Genomic DNA, 22,337 nt, shown 5'->3' with positions numbered 1-22,337 from the left:
CAAAACTTTGAGAACCTTTGCTTCACTAAGCTTTGTTCCAAGTAGGGACTCTTGACATCCCTCTGTGACTTGAGTTGCCTCTCCATACAGCTGTACACAATCATTGACTTTTTGTTGTAAAAGGGAATGATCTTCCTTCTTGAGCTTTGCTTGCTCTAAGATGCTGTGCAGAGGATTTTCCAATTGAGACAACAGGCTGTCACACATTTCTTCAAAGTGACCCCTGTTCCTTTTCCCAGAGATATCAATATCATTCAAACATTTCATATTCATAGGCAGATCTGAAGCATTTGCACTCATCAACTTCTTAAACTTTTCGCCCTCCTGAGCGAGTCGCAGTAAAGGCCTACTATTTGATTTGATATTCAGTTTATATTTCTTGCCAAACTCTTCACAGAAGTAGCCAACCAGAACATCATCAACTTTCCTTCCACCAACATCGGGGTTAAAGGCAACAACACAGTTGAACCCAGCGATCTGGGTGGTATCCATTATAGACCTCCTCTCTGCATCAGTGAAGAAGCATGGAACTGCAACACATTCTTTTACAGGTTTCTTCAATGCACTTTCTGCTGAACTATTTGACCGCTCAAGGTCACCTAGTTCTTTTTCTCTATCTGAATTCCACATGGAATGCATCTCAAGATCACGATCAAACTTCTGCCACCCGTCTTTCACCAGTTCCATTTTGGAAACACTCCCTGAAAGGTACTTATTCATTTGCTTCACGTTTTCACCAACAGCCTTAGTTTTCTCCACTAGGTTTTCAGCCTGAACTGAGAAATCACCACATTTCTTACTCAGCTCCTTTGTTTGCTGAAGCTCTAATGATACATTTTCCAATGCTTGAAGTTTTTGAAGGAACGGTTTATTCCAAAGGGGTGATTCAAGCCACATGTCGTCACATTTCTGAGGCTCACTCAGGACAGACCCCAAAACACTGATCCTTTTAAAAACTGCATCAGGCACACTATCCCCTCTTTGGGACAGATCCTCTGTTGCCTGGAATTCCTCTTCCAGTTCCTGCAACGGAATCTTCATCTCTTCTAGTTGCTGTTCTAAGGCTCGCTTAGACTTTTCTAGCTCCTGAACGCTTTTCACAACATCATCCTTGGAGCTGACCAATTCTTCCATTTCTGTACGCAGCTGTTTAACACTTTCTAGTTCAGCCTTACACTCTAGAGCTTCCTCCAAAGAGCGAGCCAAGAACAGGGCTTTGCTCTCGTTATCACGCGCCTCCGTTTCTGCACGTGCGCGTTCTTCTGCATATTTTGCAGACACATTCTTCTCTTCACCAAGCATCTGATCAAACTTCTTTTTCACATCTTCAACACACTGTAATGAACCAACGCTTTCTTCCATGCGTTTTTTCATAACCGCTATCTGAGTTTGCAATGTTGCGACTTGCTCTGATAGGTTTTTCTTTGCTTCCGCCTCCTCTTTTAATTGTTCCAGGAAGCCATTTTTCTCATCTTCCATTTGTTTGAGCTTTGTGCTAAAACTCAGCCTTTGACACCTCTCTTCCTGTAAGAGTTCCTGCGTGTCTTGCAGCTGCGATTCCAAGATAGAAAAATCTTCCGCAATTTCTCTAGATTTGCTGTCTGCTTGAGAAAGCTGATTTGTAACATTGTCCAACTCAACCTGCAGTCGGTTTGCCTTCTCTGACAGCTTAGCACACAATCGGTCACCTTCTGACACCTTGACTTGCGATTCCAGAAGCTGTGCCTCTACTTTTTCCCTCTTATGTTCACAATCTTCTTTTCCCTGCATAAGAGCCTTCACCTCATTGGCTAGCATCTGGGAATAAGAATGTAATTCTGCCACACAGGCTTCTTTCTCCTTTAACTGCTGCTGGACACGTTGGGCTTCCCCTTTCCAACTTTCACAGTCCGCACGCCATTCATTTACCACATTGCTTAAAGTAGTGAGCTCATACACAGTACTCAGTAATTTAGCCTCTCTTTCACTTTTCTCTTTGTCGCTGAGAGACAATGTCGCTTTCAGAGCAACATTCTGTTCCTGCGACTCCTGCAGGTCTATTTTTGTAGCTCCCAAAGACTGAAGACTTTTTTCCAGCTGATTACGCAACTCCAACATATCAGCCATACTTTGCTTCTGCAAAGTCTGAATTTCACTTTCCTTTTCCATGAGGATGGTATCTTTCTCCATTATAGTCTCTCTGCGTTTTTGCAACTCGACCAAAAGAAGAGCAGTGGATTCTTCCCACTGTAACACATGAGACTTGAGTAGTTCATTCATTTCCTGCAAGTTTCTATGCTCCATTTTAAGCAATTCCAAGGCTTGTTCCTTTTCTTCCATTTTCCGTTGCAAGGCATCCAACTCAGCCCTGCACACATACTCGGTTTCCTCCAAACCGATGGCCTCCATTGGCTGCTGGCGTCTCTGTTTCCAGCCTGCCATGCTCTCTTGATGAGCCTTTTGTTGAGCTGCAAAGCTCTGCTGAAAATCCGCATTTGCCTGCTGTTGAGCTGCATTTGCTTGCTGTTGAGCTGCATTTGATATAATCAGATGTTTCAACATCTCCTCCATTTTGAGTTTACTTTTCATCTGAGCACACTGCGTCTCCATAGCAGTTTCATCAGTGTTGCTAGGGACAACAACCTTCCTCTTTAGTAGACTCTCTTTAGGCATGGATGGGGCTGGTTCAGACGGCAACATCCCCTCCATCCATAGAATCCGGTCTCTCATTTCATCTATCTTTGCATTCTTCAGGCGTTTTGAACGCCCCATCTTCAATAACTCCACAAACAAATTTTTCACAGTCCAGCAAAAAATTTTCAGACCACTGTCTCTTTAACACATGTAGTTTTTCTCTCTCTTGCAGGATCTCTTTTCCTGCGCACACAGTTTGTGCAGTCACTTGCACCAGACACAACAAAGTTCATCAAAAAATTTTGAGACCCCTGTCTCTTTAAAACACTTTTTTTTTTTTTTTTCTGTCAGGATCTTCTCTCCTGCACACATAGATTGTGCAATCTCATGCACCAGATAAAGTTCATCAAACATATGCACTTCCTTGCAGGGATCTCTGCTTATGCCCACTGCATACCTCCACCATATGTAAGGGATTACTCATTGGTAGGCGTGGATGACCCCTTTGGGGGTGCGTTTTCACAGAGAGATAGCCGACAAGTGCTTGCAAACAAACAGTGTGGTTTATTAAATGGTGTTTTCTTCACCAGGCTGTATGCAGCAAAACATCCAAGATAAAATAAAAGACAAAATAAATCCTTGCCTCTGTGGGCGGCTACCTTCTCACAGCTGGAACCTACCTAAGAAGTCTTTCCAACCTACTGTTGGGCCGACACTGCTGATCCTACAGCAGACACTCAAATGTCCATTTGTTTGCTTTTCACACAGCACAAACATTGTCCATTGAACATGTCCCTTTGTTTTCTTTCACACAGCACATGTTCATTTATAACAGGATCCTTTACTCTTCAGATTCTTCACATTGAACATAGTTCATTTAACAGGTCCCTTTACTCTTCACACTCTTCACATGGAACACTTCTCTTCACACTCTTCACATGGAACACTTTGTCTTCTCACCTTTGAGACGTCTTCACTCGTGGTTACCCTCCTTAGCTTCACATCGCTGTAGGGGGTCTTCTCCCATGCTCACCAGCTTGTCGGGAGGCACACATCCGACTGTCCCCCTCTCCCAGCCCACACGGCGACAGGCGGCAGCAGTCCTTCTCCCATGCCCACACGGCGTCGGGAGGTACACGTATGTCTGTCCTCCTCTTCCCAGCTCACACAGCGACAGGAGGCAGCACTCAATAGATTTTCTCTGGACAAATTATAGAGTCCTTGATCTCCTCATTCTGAACAGCTGAATGGTTTTCAACTTCCTGCTGGCTCTCTCTGCAGCCAACACCCTATAGTATCAGTGAACTTTCAAAGCAGGTGGGAATGTGTCTCCTCTCAGTGACTACATTCCCAGATTTACCTGACTTCCTGTCACAGTATATATACATAGTGAGTTAAAATCTCGGCTCAGCCACCTGCGTTTTCATTAAAAAAATCAACCATGGTCATTTTTCATTTTAGCTTCAATGTTTTCAGTAGTTCTAACTTTCTTCCAGGCATGCATCTTGGCACCTTGTTGACTAAATACTTAGTTTGCTATTATCTTTAACTTCTAGTAGGCCTTTTATCTGACCCCCAATGCCTTTTCTCTGAGCTCATAGATATGCACTGGCACTTGAGAAGAAGTTTGTACAACAGAACTATCAGACAGAAACCTGCTGTCCCACTCAGAAGCCCTATGAGAAGTCTGTTGAATCCGATTCAAATAGTTTATATAAAACCTAGATTTATGGCACACAAGATGGACATTCTGACATCAATATGATGGAAATATATTCCAGATAGCACTGGACATATAATATATCTGTGCATTTGTTGTCTGTGACTGATCTTACATTTCGTAACTCACCTTTCTCTCCTGGTGCCCCAATTTCTCCTTTTTGGCCAGGAAGTCCATGAGTCCCAGGACATCCTCTGAGAATGGTCAGTTTATCTGAATCTCCAACTCCAACAATCTTTACCTCTTAGAAGAGAGAATTGTGCAAGACAGATATTAGAGTATACAGTATGTACATCTTTTAAAAAAGAAAAATCCAAATGCAATGTTCCCCATGCACACATTCAAGGGAACCGGCTGTTCAGTGATGCTGGGTGCTGTAATGACCATAGGCTGGAAACCATGGATAATCAAAATAAAGAAAATGTCATCAGCACACCAAGGATTCCGCAAAAGGATTCAAAACTTTTTTTCTGTGGTCACATGATAAATATACAGCAACGTTTTCGGAGCCATGCAGGACCCCTTTGTCAGGCCTTGACAAAGGGGCCCTGCGTGGCTATCAAACATTGCTGTATATTTATCATGTGACCACAGAATAAACCTTTGGAGACCCTTTTGAGGAATCTATGGTGTGCTGATGACATTTCATTCTCTTTTAAAAAGAGTCTCTTAATACACAGAGCTGTTCCCTTAACAGCAGGGCAGGCTGCCTATTAAATGCAATGCCCCATCAGTGCAGGAACGAGAGCTGTAGCTTGTGAAAAAACCTGCACTTACACAGCTCAATCACACCCCTTCCTGCCCTAAAAAAAGGGGGAGGGGAAAACAGAAGAAGAGAAAAAAGAGAAAGAGGTGCCAGTCACAAAGGTCAGGTTATGTTGAATTACCACATTTTTATAGGTTTGTCCTCTTTTTTTTTTCTTATGATAATAGTGAGGAATGTAAAATGGCCACCAGAGGCAGCTCTTAGTGCAGTCACTGACTGCGTTGACAATTCTCATTGGCTGTCTACCAAAAGACTACTCTCAGGATCGAGAAGACTACATACTGGCAAGGGTAATCTATGGTGCCTGATTAACAGTTTCCACAGCTGGAAATGGCATCAGTAAGAACTTGGATTGGGGGGGGGGAGTGTAAGTTTAACAAGGCAAGAGAAACTAAACGCCTTGTAGGGTGGGTTAGATGGGGATGGGAGGAATAAAGGGAGAAATGGTAGCAGGATTTTTTTTTTACCCAGTAATAGGCAAAACTTGTTTTTTTCACTTTGGATAGCGTAGGGGAGGGTTATAACCCCTGAAGGTTTTTTTTTTTAACCATTTGTGTCCCATTACGGAGATTTCTCTTTACTTCCTGTCCCATAGCCAAACAGGAAGTGAGGGGGGATCCCTGCAAAATTAGGGAATTCCTTGAGGACCCCCAGATCACCAGAACTAGTGTCCCCATAGAAAGATTAACAGAGACACAGAGAGCAATACAAACTGACTGGTTTTGTAATCCCTCTCCACTCTAGGCTATATTTTAAATGTCACATATTTTTTCTATGTAATGTCAGGTCTATCTAGTGGCCTAAATGCATTAGAGTTTTCTCATTAAAGCATTTCAGAAAACTGTAGTGCGTTTTGGCCATTAGATAGCATTGACAATACAGGCATTAACATCTTAGAAAAAATTTGGGATAACTTGCACAAATGCTTCTGATATTCATGCATGTAATGTTTAACCAATAGACACCTATGTATCACGTATTCTCTAATGCTAGCTATACACACACAACAAAGGTTTAGGAAATGTCAACTGCTTTCAGACAATTTTTAATTGCAAAATCAAGGAACTATGCCCACATTTTACATTGTGCTCTGCATTTTGACATGTTGTTTTGCTTTTCCACACAGCTATCAGTTATACAAATAATTAAATGTGCATGCCAATGGATCTTAAACTCCAAAAAATCCCACTATACACATGCCAATACCTTCATATTTAATATGTGTTTTTCACAAGCCCTTGCCTACATTTCCTGAAATCCCTTTACTGTAAAATTCTGGATCCATCCTTCTCATTGTCTAATATTACATCTAATCTTAAGCCAAGATTTGCCTGAGATATTATGTGCACACTTTCTGTGAAATGTAAGAGACAGACATGCTACACTAGAGTGAAAGCATATGATGGCATGATTTAAACAACACATGGGAACCTATTGGTGGCAAAACTTGTCTATGATCAGCATTAGTTTTGTCGATTATAATATTTTCGATAATTAAATTTACACTATTTTCGTTGACTAAAATGCGACTAAAACTAAAAATGTCATTTTAGTCAAAAGACTATGCCTAAAAATAAATTGAATTTTGACGTAAAAATTAACACTGTCTGTTATTAAAAATAATAATGCAGGTACGTTTTGGATATTCTGACAACCAGTAGCGAGGATGTCAGAATACAATAGCTGCAGTGGAAGGTTCATCCATCTGCAGGGTTTAGCTGCTATATGTTCCGTATATGGCCAGCCTTAGGCTCAGGCAGAAGAAAACATAAATTAAATATACAGTATAAGAATAAGTAAGGTAAACAAATACATTTGAAAAATTGTAGTTTACTTTTACTGCATTGAACCTGGGAAACATTTTCATATTTTCCTTTTTGTATTTCAGCTATGGCATTGATTCTGCTGGTGATTAATAAACATTATGTCAAATTCAGGTAAGAACTCACAAACTCAGGTGTACAGTTTTTAGGTATGTTTGAAAGTTAAGCCTAAATGTACCTGGACAGGAGTCCTCAGCTTCACTGAGAGCTGTCAGCAGGAAGAGGACTGATATCACCCACATCTCCATCACAGTTCAATATTGTTCCTTTATAGTTCTGAAATCCATCAGGCAATAAGATATAGCACGCAGGATATTTACACAGTAACACATTACCAGGAATAGGGTTATACATTTTCTAAATTCACCTTTGTCTCTTTTTAACTACTGGATTTTTTTAATTTTGTGTTATTTCCTCAACGGTATCACAGTTCCTTCTCTTTAACCTCATTTACATTGTAAGGATATCAAAATTCACTGAAGTCTCCAATAATTTCAAGAAGCAGACATTCTGTTCAAGATACAGGGCATGTGTATATTTTACATATACTATATTACTATGCCACATGTGATATTGATATATGTTTCATGCTCTTTTTGTTTTTATTTATATTCTATTTATGGATGCCTTTTTAAACTTACTTATCACCGTCACAAAGTAGCAGAGAGACACCTCAATTTACATACCTTTACATGCACAAAATGGAAAGAGGATGATGGACAGTGAATAGGATATATATTTTTTCATACTAACCCTACATATGGTGGCTGATTTTTACTAGAGGAATAGAAAGTATTCAAAAAACGAATGTTCACTTAGCTTAGCCAGTATAAAGAAGTTAAAGATGGCTATACACTTGAACGTTTGTCCAATTTCTAAGCGTTAGTGAGGTCAAATCATAAATTGCTTTTGACCACAGCATCAAGAAAATTCAGAGAAATAGAATGGAAAAATGTTCTTAAACTAACAAATTTCTAACAGGGTAAGAAGTTTTAATTTGATAAAGTCCATTTTCTGCAAAATCAAATGCTAAAAACACATGAAAATTTGAAGTAATTTTAAACAACATTCGTCAAGCCGTCAAATGTACTAAAAATTTTCGTAAAAATTTTCTAATGAATGTTTGTTCAAAAATCTACTAGTGTATGGCCATCTTAAGGCAAAGTTCATATTAAATCAGATTAAATTAATCACATGCAAGAGAAGTTTTAAAAAATAAAGTTTTGCTTTTAGGTATTTATTAAATTTAGTATAAAGCTCTGCTGTAGCCAGCCTAACTGCAATTACATTTTTTTTAGTAAACGAATGGCGTTAAGTGCCAAAAGTACCTGCGCTTATTGGATAAAGTGCAAACGTGCTGTATAATACAGTTGAATGTGCAAAAAAGGGGATTGTTGGTGAATATGTGAACTATTTCAAGTATAAATGTGCACAGTGTAATGGTGTGAACCAAATAGATGAGGGAGCTGCAACTCAATCGTAAAAACGTATGATAGGTATATGATACACACAAGGTGTACTAAGCTGCGCTCACCATTTATCGTGCAAAATTAATGATAATACCTTAATATTATTAACATATAAAGTGCATAGTGACAATCCATCAACTATAGGGATGAATAGTAAATAATTTAAAGTCCAAAATTACAAAAACATACAAAAAGTAGTAATATAGTGCATCAAAAGTTCATGGTGATAAGTCCCAATAAGTGAATAAATAGCAGATAAAGCTATCCAAGGGATAGACTCTTCACATGGTATAATCTCAATCCCTTCACCATATAGGCACCCAATGTGTGAGTGTGCTTACCAGAAAGCACAGACCCCTTATTACAGGGGGTCAATGCAAGCAGGATCAACCAATGCGACCAAAATCCAGGTATATAAGACATATTCACATATTCCTATGGCATGTGTGAGCAATATATCATATAAGTGACAACTTTGTGTTAAAAAAAAAAATTTAAATTTTTCCAGAAACTTATGGCAAAAGATAAAATATTCCATGGACTCAACATGCCTCTCACCAAACAGCGGCAACAAACTATGTACAATTTTAAAAGCCTTTACAGGTTACCACTTTAGATTTACAGAGGAGGTCTACTGCTAGAATTACTGCCCTCAATCTGACGTTCATGGTGATACCTCACATGCATGGTGCAATTGCTGTTTACATATGACACGAGACCGATGCTTGCGTTCGTCTTTGTGCGCAAACATAGGGGGTACGGGGTGCTTTATCACGTGGAATGTAAAAATCCCCTCTGAAAGCAATAGGTAGTGACAGGTACTCTCTTGATTGGGTTCTATTAGACTCTAAATCTCTCCTCTGCCCCTAAAGCAGCTTTTCCAATTTAAAAATGGCGCTGTTTATATCTGGCGAACAGTGTTGGGCATGTTACTTAAAAAAGTAATTAGTTCTAGTTACTTGTTACTTCTCACAAAAGGTAACTGAGTTAGTAACTGAGTTATATCACTAAAAAAGTAACTAATTACCAGGGAAAGTAACTATTACGTAAGGAATGCGACCCCTGACGATGTCAAAGGTATGACGAAACACATTGGGTGGGACCAGACGTGACGTCACCACACTCTTCGGCTGACTTTTTTCTCTATTGGGAATGCTGCAGCCCGTTCCTGGATCGTTTCATGCTGTCATGCTTATGAAGTTTGTGAGTGCACTCTTTCATTAATAAATGTATTTTTGTTTTACTGGATTATGCTAGCATACCCTCTTTTTATTCATGTATACCAGAATTCCTATACTCTTTGGACATTCGTTTCAATAAGTACTATTGATGTCTTCATATGCCTTTGGACACTTACCTGACAAAGCGTTTTGGGCTTTTCCATTGATTTGGAGGTCCTCTGTTTTAGTGTCGGTGATTGCACTTATTAAGTATTAGGCACGCATGCTATCACGCATCACGCATCCTATCATCTATGGTGCTTCTCTCCATGGACTTTGCTTGGTTTTTTACCACATTTGCATTTTTGCACAATTTTTTATGGACACTTTACGGAACTTTCATATATGAATTTTGCTCAATATGATCATGATTTATTGTTTTCTATGGACACTTATGAATTTTTCACATGCACTTTTGCACTTTTTAATCATGTTTATCAATTTATCATTTATTAGTGCTGCACTTTAACAATATAACATTACAATATAATAGTATCCCGTACAGTAAAACAGTAGAATGGCAGTATCTGCAAAACAAACTATGGTTAACAATCAAAAACAGTAACAATAAAACATCACAGTATAGCAGTATAATATTAAGTACAGTAAAACAGTGAGAACAGAAAAATTAACTCAATAAAACGACAACTATTTTTGGCTTTTTTATTTTTTAAAACGTTTTATGCTTTCTGTTATTGAACTGTTTTTACACTTTTTTTGTAGTTGTAAAAATCTTTAAACGTTCCAGGCTAGGGTCTCTCAAAATGCGATAGCCTTCTAACATCTTTCAAGACTCTATGTGAAAGTGTGCCCTAGACTGTACCGTGCTGTACCCTATACTAATACTCCACTAGGGTGTGGTAGCGACAGAAACAGTCCCCGATGCAGAGACCAGGTTGGCCAGGACAAGAAGGACAAAAATAACGGGTGTCACGCCTACATCTGCATTTTCTACAGACACAACATCTTCTTTGGGGTTCTCTTTGGGTAGAGGTACCAGGGAGGACATCTGGAAAATGCCTCTCATGCAGCTGGCTCACTGCATCTGAATTGTGAATTTGGGCCACAGCACCTTCTGGAAACAAAAGGGCTGCCTGTGATGATCTCTTCCTGGAAATTTAGGATCCACTTTTTCCTGACACTTTGTATAGCACATAAGCGTTCAGCAGAGCTAATTGAAATAAGTGTACAGACACTTTTTTGTACCAGCGTCTGGCCTTATGGGCAATTAAGTACGGCACCATGATCTGGTCATTGAAGTCCACCCCTCCGATGTTAAGGTTGTAGTCGTGGACACAGAGGGGCTTCTCAACAATACCATTCGCTGTTGTAATTTGGACAGTCATATCTGCGTGAATGGAGGACAGAACGAAAACATTCCGACCTTCCATGTCACTGCAAACAATTTATTACACTTCAAGCAGGCTCTCTCTCCCCCGTCTAAGTCAGGCATCTACAAGCCGTTGGGGGAAGCCTTGTCGATTGGGTTGCAGAATCAAAGAGGTGACTAAAAAGTGGCACGCTTGTGTAATAATTGTCCACTTATAAATGGTATCCCTTTCCGAATAAGGGTGACACCAAGCCCCAAACAATCTTGCCGCTGCTCCCTTTGTAGTCTGTGCAGTCACAGGGCTCCAAGCTGCTATCTTTACCCTTGTAAATCCGGAAATTACATGTATAGCCTGTTGCCCCGTCACAGAGCTTATCCATTTTGACCCTATATCTGGCACGCTTGCTGTGGAGATACTGTTTGAAAACAAGGCAGCCAGAAAATTTAATCAGGTACTCATTAACGCAGACAGCTTGTTGGGGTGTATACAAGGCTGCAAATTTTTGGTTGAAGTGATTTGCAAGGGGCCAAATTTTCTGGGTCCGATCATATCCAGGGTCAACCCAAGGGCAACAGAGTTCATTGTCATTGAAATGCCTGAACCACAAGATTTGCTCATATCTAGTCCTGGCTATGGCAGCAGAGAACAAGGGCAGTGGACCAATATGACCGCAACTCACTCTTGTCAGGTCACCTGTGGCCAGGTGACAACTGCATCCTGTTGGAGGCAGGGGCACAGCGCAAGGTAGTGAACCCTATAGCAGACTGCTGCGGATGGACCGGAACGTGAACCCAGGATTCCCCAGGGCGCGGAGTCTAAGACCCAGCAGGTGTTCACCAGTGCCTCTAGTGGTGAGGATGGACTTCGCTGCAACTGGGCCCAGGTCGCGGCCCCTGGGGTCCCCCAGGTCACGCTCCGTAGGGAGTGAAGGGAAGCAGCCACTCAGGACACACAGAATGGTGATGGGTAAGCCGAGGTCGGGGTAACAGGCAGACAAGGGTAGTCAAGGTACAGGCCAAAGGTCAGGACAACAGGCAAACAGGAATAGTCAGAGGCAAGCCAAAGTCAGTACACAGAGGAGTAGTTATGTCACGGAACCATGAACCAGACGTACAACAACAGATAAGTGAAAATAAGAAGGCTTTATTGAAAATCAAGCTGTAAAGCAAAAGTCCAAACGGATGGCAAAACCGAAGCAGAGTCTTTGCGAAGCCAGAGGTCAGGAGCCAGGAGGGTAGTCAGACGAAGCCGGGATCAGGAACCAGCAGGGTAATCAGACGAAGCCAGGATCAGGAACCAGAAGCAGCAGCAGTCTTAGAAGCATGTGAACACAGGAGGACCAAGCAAGGAACTGAAGCCACAGACCTCCTATATATATGAGCTAGGCATCCAGCTCCTCCCAGTGGGAAGGAGGAGCCGCAGAGTGGGAGGCTACAAGAAACCCAGAAACCAAGATGGCCGCCAGCACATGTCAAACGAAGGAGAACAGCAAGAAGGTAAGACCATGACAGTACCTCCCCCTCAAGGGCCCCTCCTCCGCGGAGTAAAGAATGGTTTCTGAGGGAAGCGTGCGTGGAAGGCACGGAGCAAGGCAGGAGCATGGACATCTACGGAGGGAACCCAGGAACGCTCCTCTGGACCATAACCACGCCAATGAACCAAAAACTGCACCCGACCGCGGACCAGGCGTGAGTCCAGGATATTGCTCACCTCATACTCCTCACGATTGCCCACTTGGACCGGACGAGGCCGAGGAACCGAGGAAGTGAAACGATTACACACCAGTGGCTTCAACAGGGAGACATGAAACACGTTGGAGATCCGCATGCCAGGAGGAAGCGCAAGGGCATAGGCTACCGGGTTTACCCTGCGAAGCACTCGGAAGGGACCAACAAAGCGAGGCGCCAGCTTGGGAGTGGGCACTCGAAGGTTGAGGTTGCGGGTGGACAACCATACACGGTCTCCGGCCTGGTAGGAAGGAGCAGGCGCTCGTCTGCGATCAGCCTGGAGTCTCTGGAGCTGCGCAGAGACCTCAAGGGACTTCTGGATCTGTACCCAAGAAGCACGTAAGACGGAAAGGTGATCCTCCACAGCCGTAATATCCTGGGGAGAGAATACCTCCGGTAACACGGCAGGTTGGAACCCATAATTGGCCATGAAGGGAGACGTCCCAGAGGAAGAGTTCACCGCCGTGTTCCTGGCAAACTCAGCCCAAGGCAGGAGGTCAACCCAATTGTCTTGGTGATCGGAGACATAGCAACGAAGGAATTGCTCCAAGGCCTGATTGGATCGTTCTGCTGCCCCATTGGACTGAGGGTGGTAGGCCGAGGAGAAGGAGAGATGAATCCCCAACTGGGAGCAAAAGGCGCGCCAGAACCTGGACACAAACTGACTCCCCCGATCCGACACAATCTCCTTGGGCAAACCGTGCAACCGGAAAACCTCCCTGGCAAAAATCGTGGCCAACTCCTGTGCAGAGGGTAACTTCTTGAGAGGAACACAGTGGCACATTTTGGAAAACCGATCCACAATCATGAGAATGACCGTATGGCCTCGGGACGCAGGGAGGTCCACAATGAAATCCATCCCCAGGTGTGACCATGGGCGCTCCCCGGTGGCTATGGGTTGCAGAAGGCCCAACGGAAGGTGCCGAGGGGACTTACTCTGGGCACAAACGGAGCATGCCGCTACATATGCGGCGATGTCGGAACGTAAGGAAGGCCACCAGAACAGACGTGAAACAGCCCAGGACAGCTGATTCTTTCCAGGATGCCCCGCGGTCTTGGAGTTATGGTAGGTTCGCAACAACCGAGTGCGCAACTCCTCAGGCACAAAACATCTGCCGTTGGGTCTCCCAGAGGGAGCACCAGATTGAGCCGCCAAAATCTGCTCACCCAGGGGAGAGGTCAGGCTGGTGCGAATGGCGGCCAGGATCTGATTCGGAGGTATGACCGAAGTCGGAATCGACTCCTCCCTGGACAGGTCGGAGTACTGCCGTGATAAGGCATCCGCCCTGATGTTCTTGGAACCGGGTAGGTAGGAGACCACGTAATTAAAACGTGACAAGAACAGAGCCCATCTGGCCTGACGTGGTGTCAATCTCTTGGCCTCAGAAAGGTAGGTCAGATTCTTGTGGTCCGTCAGGATGAGGACCGGAACCACCGAACCCTCGAGCAAGTGCCTCCATTCTTTAAGGGCCTGCACGATGGCCAATAACTCCCTGTCACCAATCTGATAGTTGCACTCCGTGGAAGACAGTTTCCGGGAGTAAAACCCACAAGGAAGCAGAGGACCCTCTGGTGTTCTACGCTGAGACAGAAGGGCGCCTACTCCCGTCTCAGACGCGTCCACCTCGAGGACAAAGGGCAACCCAGGGTTGGGATGCGACAGAATCGGAGCCGACACAAAGGCGGACTTTAGAGCCTCAAAAGCTCAGATGGCCTCGAGCGGCCAGACCTGGGAATTACTGCCCTTCCTGGTCAGATCCGTGAGAGGCTTGGCTAGCATGGAAAAGTCCCTGATGAACTTCCGATAATAATTGGCGAAGCCCAAAAAGCGCTGCAGGGAGCGAAGACCACTGGGCTGGGGCCACTGTAAGACAGCCGAAACCTTCTCAGGATCCATGGAGAACCCCTCAGCGGAAATGATGTAACCTAAGAAGGTTACCTGGGATCGGTGAAATTCGCATTTCTCAAGCTTACCGAACAGCTTGTTCTCTCGTAACCGTTGCAACACTCGTCTGACATCCAGAATGTGGGTCTCCATGGATTCAGAATATACCAAGATGTCATCCAAATAGACCACCACACACTGCTGCAACAGGTCACGGAAAACATCGTTGATGAATTCCTGAAAGACTGCGGGCGCATTGCACAACCCAAAGGGCATAACCAAGGATTCATAATGACCGGTCCTGGTGTTAAACGCGGTCTTCCACTCATCGCCCGCCTTGATCCTTACGAGGTTATATGCCGCCCTCAGGTCGAGTTTGGTAAAGACCGTGGCCCCTTTAAGGCGATCGAACAGCTCGGAAATCAAGGGTATCGGGTAAGCGTTCTTGATCGTGATGCGATTGAGACCCCTGTAATCGATGCAAGGCCTCAACTCACCGCCCTTCTTTTTCACAAAGAAAAATCCAGCCCCTGCCGGGGACGAGGATTTGCGAATGTGTCCGCGTGAAAGCGCCTCCTTCACGTACTCCTCCATGGCCTCATTCTCCGCTACCGACAGTGGATAGACCTTGCCACGAGGAGGAACGGCACCAGGTTGTAACTCGATGGCACAATCGTATGGGCGGTGCGGAGGTAGGGCAACCGCGCGCACCTTATCGAATACATCCCGGTACTCCTCGTATTCAGGAGGCAACAGAGAGTCCGAGGAAGTACACAGCAACTTGACAGGCCCATGGATGCAACTAGCCCCACACTGTGGTGACCACGAGAGGATCTCGGCCGATCTCCAATCGAAAGTCGGATTATGCTTCTGGAGCCAGGGGTACCCCAAGACCACCGAGTAGTGTGGAGACGAAATAACCTGGAAGCAGACCGACTCTCTGTGAACGGCACCAATGGCTATCCCCACTGGAAGGGTCTCATGAGTCACGTGTGGCGGCAGAAGGGGTCTGCCGTCTATCGCCTCAAGAGCCAGTGGAGAACCTCGGGCCTGCAGAGGAATGGAATTGGCGGCAGCGAACACACTATCAATGAACAAACCACCAGCACCAGAGTCCACCAACGCCTGGGTCGTCACTGAGCCCCCGACCCAGAAGAGGACAACAGTGATCAGTGGTTTGTCAACACGGGAACCCGGGGACGAGGAGACTCCACCCAAGATCTGCCCCCGACAGGATCTCAGGTGCGAGCGTTTCCCGGACGGTTCGGACATGCCAACCGAAAATGACCACCGAGACCACAGTACATGCATCGGCCCTCGCGTCTCCGGAGTACCCTCTCCCCCTCGGACAGGCGAGCAAAGCCCAGCTGCATGGGTTCATCCCCAGCCAAGTCATCCCCAGGAGGCGTGGGAGGAGAGGGAGGCACGGGTGGGACAGCAAAGGTAGGCGCCAATCTGTTAGGAGGCCTCCGCAGACTCTCCTTAAAGGAAGGTCTCTCCCTGAGTCTGGTGTCAATCAAAATCAGGAAAGAAATAAGAGACTCGAGCTCCACTGGTAGGTCCTTAGCTGCAACCTCATCCTTCAAGGCATCCGAGAGACCATGAGAGAAAGCAGCGACCAGAGCCTCATTATTCCAGCCCACCTCTGCTGCCAGGGTACGAAACTCAATGGCGTATTCAGCTACGGATCGTGAACCCTGTCTGATGGACATAAGGAGCTTCGCAGCAGAGGCAGCACGAGCCGGCACATCGAATACCCTCCGAAGAGAAGCAACAAAACCGGAAAACTCGGCAACCACCGGATTGTTGTTCTCCCATAAAGGGCTGGCCCAGGCCAAGGCCTTGTCCGAGAGCAGCGAAATTAAGAAGCCCACCTTTGATCTCTCAGTAGGAAAGGCATGTGGCAGCAACTCGAAATAAATGCCCACCTGGTTAAGGAAACCTCGGCACTCAGTTGGCTCTCCCCCAAAGCGCTGTGGAAGGGGGGCAGAACCGGTCATACCCCGAAACACCACAGGCGCAACAACAGGTGTCGGGGTAGACTCTGGCGCAACAACCGGAACGGCAGTAGGAGCGGGCCCAGGAGCGACAACCGACCCATCGGCAACGGGAGCGAAATGAGCCGTGCGTTCAAGCAGGATTTGCAACGCCACGGCGAACTGACCCAACAGGTGATCCTGCTGATCAAGTCTGGCAACCAGCGTGGGTAGCGAGGATGGCCCTGTACCGTCAGAATTCATGGCTTGGTCCTAATGTCACGGAACCATGAACCAGACGTACAACAACAGATAAGTGAAAATAAGAAGGCTTTATTGAAAATCAAGCTGTAAAGCAAAAGTCCAAACGGATGGCAAAACCGAAGCAGAGTCTTTGCGAAGCCAGAGGTCAGGAGCCAGGAGGGTAGTCAGACGAAGCCGGGATCAGGAACCAGCAGGGTAATCAGACGAAGCCAGGATCAGGAACCAGAAGCAGCAGCAGTCTTAGAAGCATGTGAACACAGGAGGACCAAGCAAGGAACTGAAGCCACAGACCTCCTATATATATGAGCTAGGCATCCAGCTCCTCCCAGTGGGAAGGAGGAGCCGCAGAGTGGGAGGCTACAAGAAACCCAGAAACCAAGATGGCCGCCAGCACATGTCAAACGAAGGAGAACAGCAAGAAGGTAAGACCATGACAAGTTACAAGCACACGGCAAACAGGAACTAATACTGTTGAACAGCAAGGCAGGCCTGCAGTGCACTGGTTAATATAGGCTTCCTGTGATGACCTGGGCGGGGCAGGAACAGGAAGTAGAGATGATAAAAGCAGCCAGAAGGAAGAGTCTGGCCCTTAATGCAGACATGAGGAACAGGTAAGCCACCAGACATTATTGCATATCCATGACAACTCTTTTTAGTAACGCCCATGATGAGGGATAGGCTCAGAAAGGTTCTAAATCTGGAAACAGTGATACGTTTCCATGCAACTTCTCTGGCAAGGGTCAAATTTAGGTTTGCGGTGATAAATTGATTGGCATATAAATTGCTTTGGTCCACTATTGATCTGTACAGATATTCCACGAAAAACCACTCATAAAAACCAAGGGGAGTAAAATCCGCTGTTTCCAACTGTATTCTGGGTTGGCCAGTGAATGGGGGTAGTACAGGCGATGCAGAAGTGATGGGCACCCAATCAGGATTTTCAAACACATCAGAAAGGACACTTATTGTTCTACGGGTCTGTCTTTGAATTCTTGGTGGCTGGGGGACACTACTTGTGCTAGCTACTGCACCAGCTTTAACTGCACTTATGGGACTCGCCACCTCACCAAGTGTTACTGCAGCGCTGGTTTGTCTACAAACAGGACGTACTAGGCCGCTAGTGCTCGCCAGTTCACCAGAAGGTTGAGCGGCACTAGTACTGACACTCTGCTGCATACAAGAACCATGCGATTGTTGCACCTCAGCAACCTGGGAACGGGGTTCTGTATGCCTGACCTTAGCAGGGACCACTACTCCATCCTCAGAGCTATCTGTCAGGGTGCCGCTGCTCTCTACAGGTTTGAATACTAAGCCTGATTCTGACAGCGAGTCTTCCCCATCGCTCTCATCTGTCATGCTCAGCATTGCCTTTTCATTAGTGTACATCTGTTTGGACATTTTGGCCAATAAATTTATTGGTGCCTAGTGAGACTCACAGGTAAATAAGCACCTGGTTGTCAGGGACTGTTTGAACTTCTGAAATTTTTTTTAACTGCTAGCGCTAGCAGAGATCAGGCCTAACTCTGCTAACACTGCGGTTTTGTGTGCTGTATAACGGAAGTGACAGTGATCTACCGATACTGCACTTCTTGGGGGGGGGGGGGCAGAGGAGCTAAACACAGGTGCTGGCATGTGTTGGGGCTGATCCTGCTAACACTGCATTTTGGGAACACTATACTGTGCTATTGGGAACGCTAGTATAGTTCTGATCTGATCAAGAGGGAAGAAGCGCAGCGCCTTCTAAGTGCAGCAAGACATTTATTGAAGAAATACAGCAGTATCACACTCACATTTTCCAGGTGAATGAGAGGCAGTTTCAGCAAGATATATAGGTCATCTGGGGCATCACTGGAGCGAGTCCTGGTGGTGGAGGCAGTGGGTCCCGATGAGAGCGGCAGGGGGGTTCCTCCGTATGCGCAGGGGCGGCCTCGTGGTGTCCGCGGGCTCCCCGTCAGCTGGTGGAACGATGGCACTCGTGGGTCTTGGGATCCTGACATCACTCCTGGCGGTGACGTCAGGATCCCAGACGCAAAAGACGCACCTACAACACAGCCTGTATGCTTCACTACCCAATTCCACATGCCTGACGTCCACACGCCCCCTTACGGAGATGGCTTTTTTACTGTTTCATGCTGTTTGGACACACGCGGGACGCCGCGATCGGATCTACAGCGGTCTATTATATCTGCCTGCGTATGCCTCTTATATTGTGAGCAGTTCTTTTAAATAAATATATTACATGTGTTTTACGGGATTACACTATGGTCCTCTGTCTTCATTTCCCTCCATATACTTATTGCATATAACGGAGTAATCAAGAGAGATTAAGAAGTGTCATCCACTTTCTTGGCATCCACCGAATACATTGGTATATACCTTCTTCCTGGGAGTGGCTTTCTCATTAATTTGAGTAGCCATGGAGCTCTGGTAAGCTGCTTATAATACTTGTGCACTGATCCTGTCCAAATTATAAAGATATCGTCTATAAATCTTTTGTACATCAGAAGTTCTTCTTTATGTGTTCTTCTTTTCTATAAAAGACGATATCTTTATAATTTGGACAGGATCAGAGGACAGTTTAAAAGAATTCCTTCAAGAAATAAACATCAATGAGTATAACATAAAATTCACTGGAACATGGGACAAAAAAGAGGTGAATTTCTTAGACCTCACCATACAACAAAATGAAGGACTATCTACTAGAACCCATTTTAAAGTCACCGATAGAAATAGTTATATACCAACCTATAGCTGCCATCATCCTAATTGGATCAAAGGAATCCCGAAAGGCCAAATGATGCGACTCAAACGTAATTGCGGAAACCAAGACACATTGGAGAAACAAACAAAAATCTTGATGATGAGATTCCAGGAAAAATGGTATAAGACAAGTGAACTAGAAAGAGTAAGGGAGGAAGTGGAAAATATAGATAGAAAGAAATTGTTGGAAGATAAACCCAAAGAAAGTAAGGACCACACACTAACTTTCATCACAAACTTTAACATCAGAAACAAAGAAGTGGAACATATTGTGCAAAAACACTGGCCCATACTTCTAAGAGATGAAAAACTTAGGGAGGTTCTACCTGAACGACCTAGATTCGTGTATCGCAGAGGACCAAATTTGAGGGACAAATTGGTTAAGAACATCCCAGACCCCCCCAAAAAACTAAGTACTTTTCTAGACCAAAAAGGATTCTATACATGTGGAAGATGTAAACCATGTAAAACTGTAAAAACGAGAAAACGTTGCACTTTGGAATTTAAATCAAATGTCACTAATCAGACATTTAGAATCAAGAACCTTATTACCTGCCAAAGTACCCATGTAACTTATTTACTCACCTGCCTGTGCAAATTACAATAAGTGGGACGTACCACAAGACAACTAAAAACACGTTTAGGAGAGCATATCAGTAATATTAAGAAAGGATTTAGACACCATAGTGTATCCAATCACATCAGACTGGCACACAATAGGGACCCGAGCCTGCTGACCTTTTGTGGGATTGACAAAATAGAACCTTGTTGGAGTGGAAAAAATATGAGAATTGCTGTTTCTCAAAATGATTTAAAATGGATTTACCAACTCTGCACTTTACAACCCAGGGGAATGAATATAGACATGGACATAAACTGTTTTATATCAAATCCCTAGAAGGAGATATTAGGATAAAGACACATAAAGACACAATTGTTATACATATATAGATACATTGTAAACAAAACATGATCATCCATTTTTTAATAAGTGTTATATACATTGAATTGGGATTTACCCTGACACATATTTGTTGAGGATTTTTTAAACGGAATTTTTTATATATAGTGAATAATTTTAATTATTATATTTTTTTATATATTTTTTTAGATTTTACATGTTCTAAATTTTGCTAATTATACTAATGTATGAAATTTAATTTGAGTATATAATGAATTTTGCATATAAGTATTGTATATTTATAGTCAAAACGCTTGGAACAAATCAACAAAGGGATTGTATACCGCTGCTCTATGTTAATATAAGGGGTCCATACGGTATATCATTACAATGAAGGGGATCTAATAACAAAATAGTAGATTGCTATTCTAAATTTTACTCCCTATTTTAAAAAAAATGGGAGTAGATAACATTTTGGCACAAAATTTCTCACAAAAAAAATAAAAATAAAATAATAACTAGTTTTTTTACATATCATTTTTATAGTATAGAGTATGGGAAAAGCATCATATATATATATATTGAGGTATATCCTGTCTATAGCTAGATTAAAAAAGCAATGAATTATTAGTTTTTATTTTATAAAGATTTTTAGAGGAAAATTTAAAGCATAATCGGTGATAATAACGTTCTAGTTTACTCCATATAAGGAATTATGCAATACGTATATATATCAGCCCTCAAATTTTCCACTCGCCTGCTCGCATTTTGCGAGTGGAAAATTATGTAGGGCGAGCTCCGGGAGCGAGAGGAGATAAAAGCCAGCCAGCCGGCGGACTGAATAATGTCAGAGCGCGGATCATCCAACTGTAACAGCTTGTAATTGCCGGGCGCTCGCTGACACACACAGTCCCGCCTCCTAGCCCGGCTTCTTTGATGGACAGAACACCTGGCCAACCAGGACGTGTGACGTCTATCAAAGAAGGCGGGCTAGGAGGCGGGACTGTGTGTGTCAGTGAACGCCCGGCAATTACAAGCTGTTACAGTTGGATGACCCGCGCTCTGACACTGGCATAGGGGTTATCTTCATGCTACACCGGTACTCGCGCCGATCATCTCTTCCACTTAAGGCAGCTTGCTCCCTCCGTCTGCGCTGCTCTGCTCCCGGGGGCTGGAAGAAGGTGAGTGCCCGAAGATTGAGCAGCCGCTGCCTCCCTGTGTGACTGCATAGAAGGAGTGGTGGGGCGGCTGCATATAGAGGAATTGATCTTTGCATATATGCAAGCCCCATCCAGCCCTCCCCAGTGCTCTTCAGCCCCCCCTCCAGCCCTCCCCAGTTCTCTTCAGCCCCCCCCCTCCAGCCCTCCCCAGTTCTCTTCAGCCCCCCCCCCCTCCAGCCCTCCCCAGTGCTCTTCAGCCCCCCCTCCAGCCCCTCAGTGCTCTTCAGCCTCTCCTCCAGCCCTCCCCAGTGCTCTTCAGCCCCCCCCTCCAGCCCTAGCCAGTTCTCTTCAGCCCCCCCTCCAGCGCTCTTCAACCCCCCCCCCCTCCAGCCCTCCCCAGTGCTCTTCAGCCCCCCCCTCCAGCCCTTCCCAGTGCTCTTCAGCCCCCCCCCTCCATCCCTCCCCAGTGCTCTTCAGCTCCCCCTCCAGCCCCTTAGTGCTCTTCAGCCCCCCCTCCAGCCCTCCCCAGTGCTCTTCAGCCCCCACCCTCCAGACCCTTGATGAGCACTGATGAGGCTGCACTGATGGGCACTGAAAACATTGTTATTAATATTTATTTTTGTAACTTCTGCATTAATGCAAAAACATTTAACAGTGTAATTTTATGAGATAATTTATGAGGGCGTGTTTAGGGGCGGAATTAGGGGCGGAGCAGGGTAGGA

General features: G+C 44.7%; 1 protein-coding gene across 1 annotated transcript in view; it reads right to left on the bottom strand.

The window, feature by feature from the left end:
- The window catches only part of LOC309560566 (ficolin-1-like), a 39,759-nt gene extending 32,502 nt beyond the window's left edge, over window positions 1-7,257 (bottom strand). Inside the window, exons 1-2 of the mRNA XM_082264191.1 lie at window positions 7,101-7,257; window positions 4,463-4,576 (exon numbers count right to left, since the gene is read on the bottom strand). Of these exons, the coding sequence (XP_082120317.1) occupies window positions 4,463-4,576; window positions 7,101-7,170 (184 nt within the window). The 5' untranslated portion in view covers window positions 7,171-7,257. The remainder of the gene's footprint in view (window positions 1-4,462; window positions 4,577-7,100) is intronic.
- Between the last annotated feature and the right edge of the window lie 15,080 nt (window positions 7,258-22,337).

Source organism: Pelophylax lessonae (assembly GCF_965119305.1).
Source record: "Pelophylax lessonae genome assembly, chromosome: 7".
Classification (NCBI taxonomy): Eukaryota; Metazoa; Chordata; class Amphibia; order Anura; family Ranidae; genus Pelophylax; species Pelophylax lessonae.
This window is presented reverse-complemented; position numbering and strand designations above follow the sequence as displayed.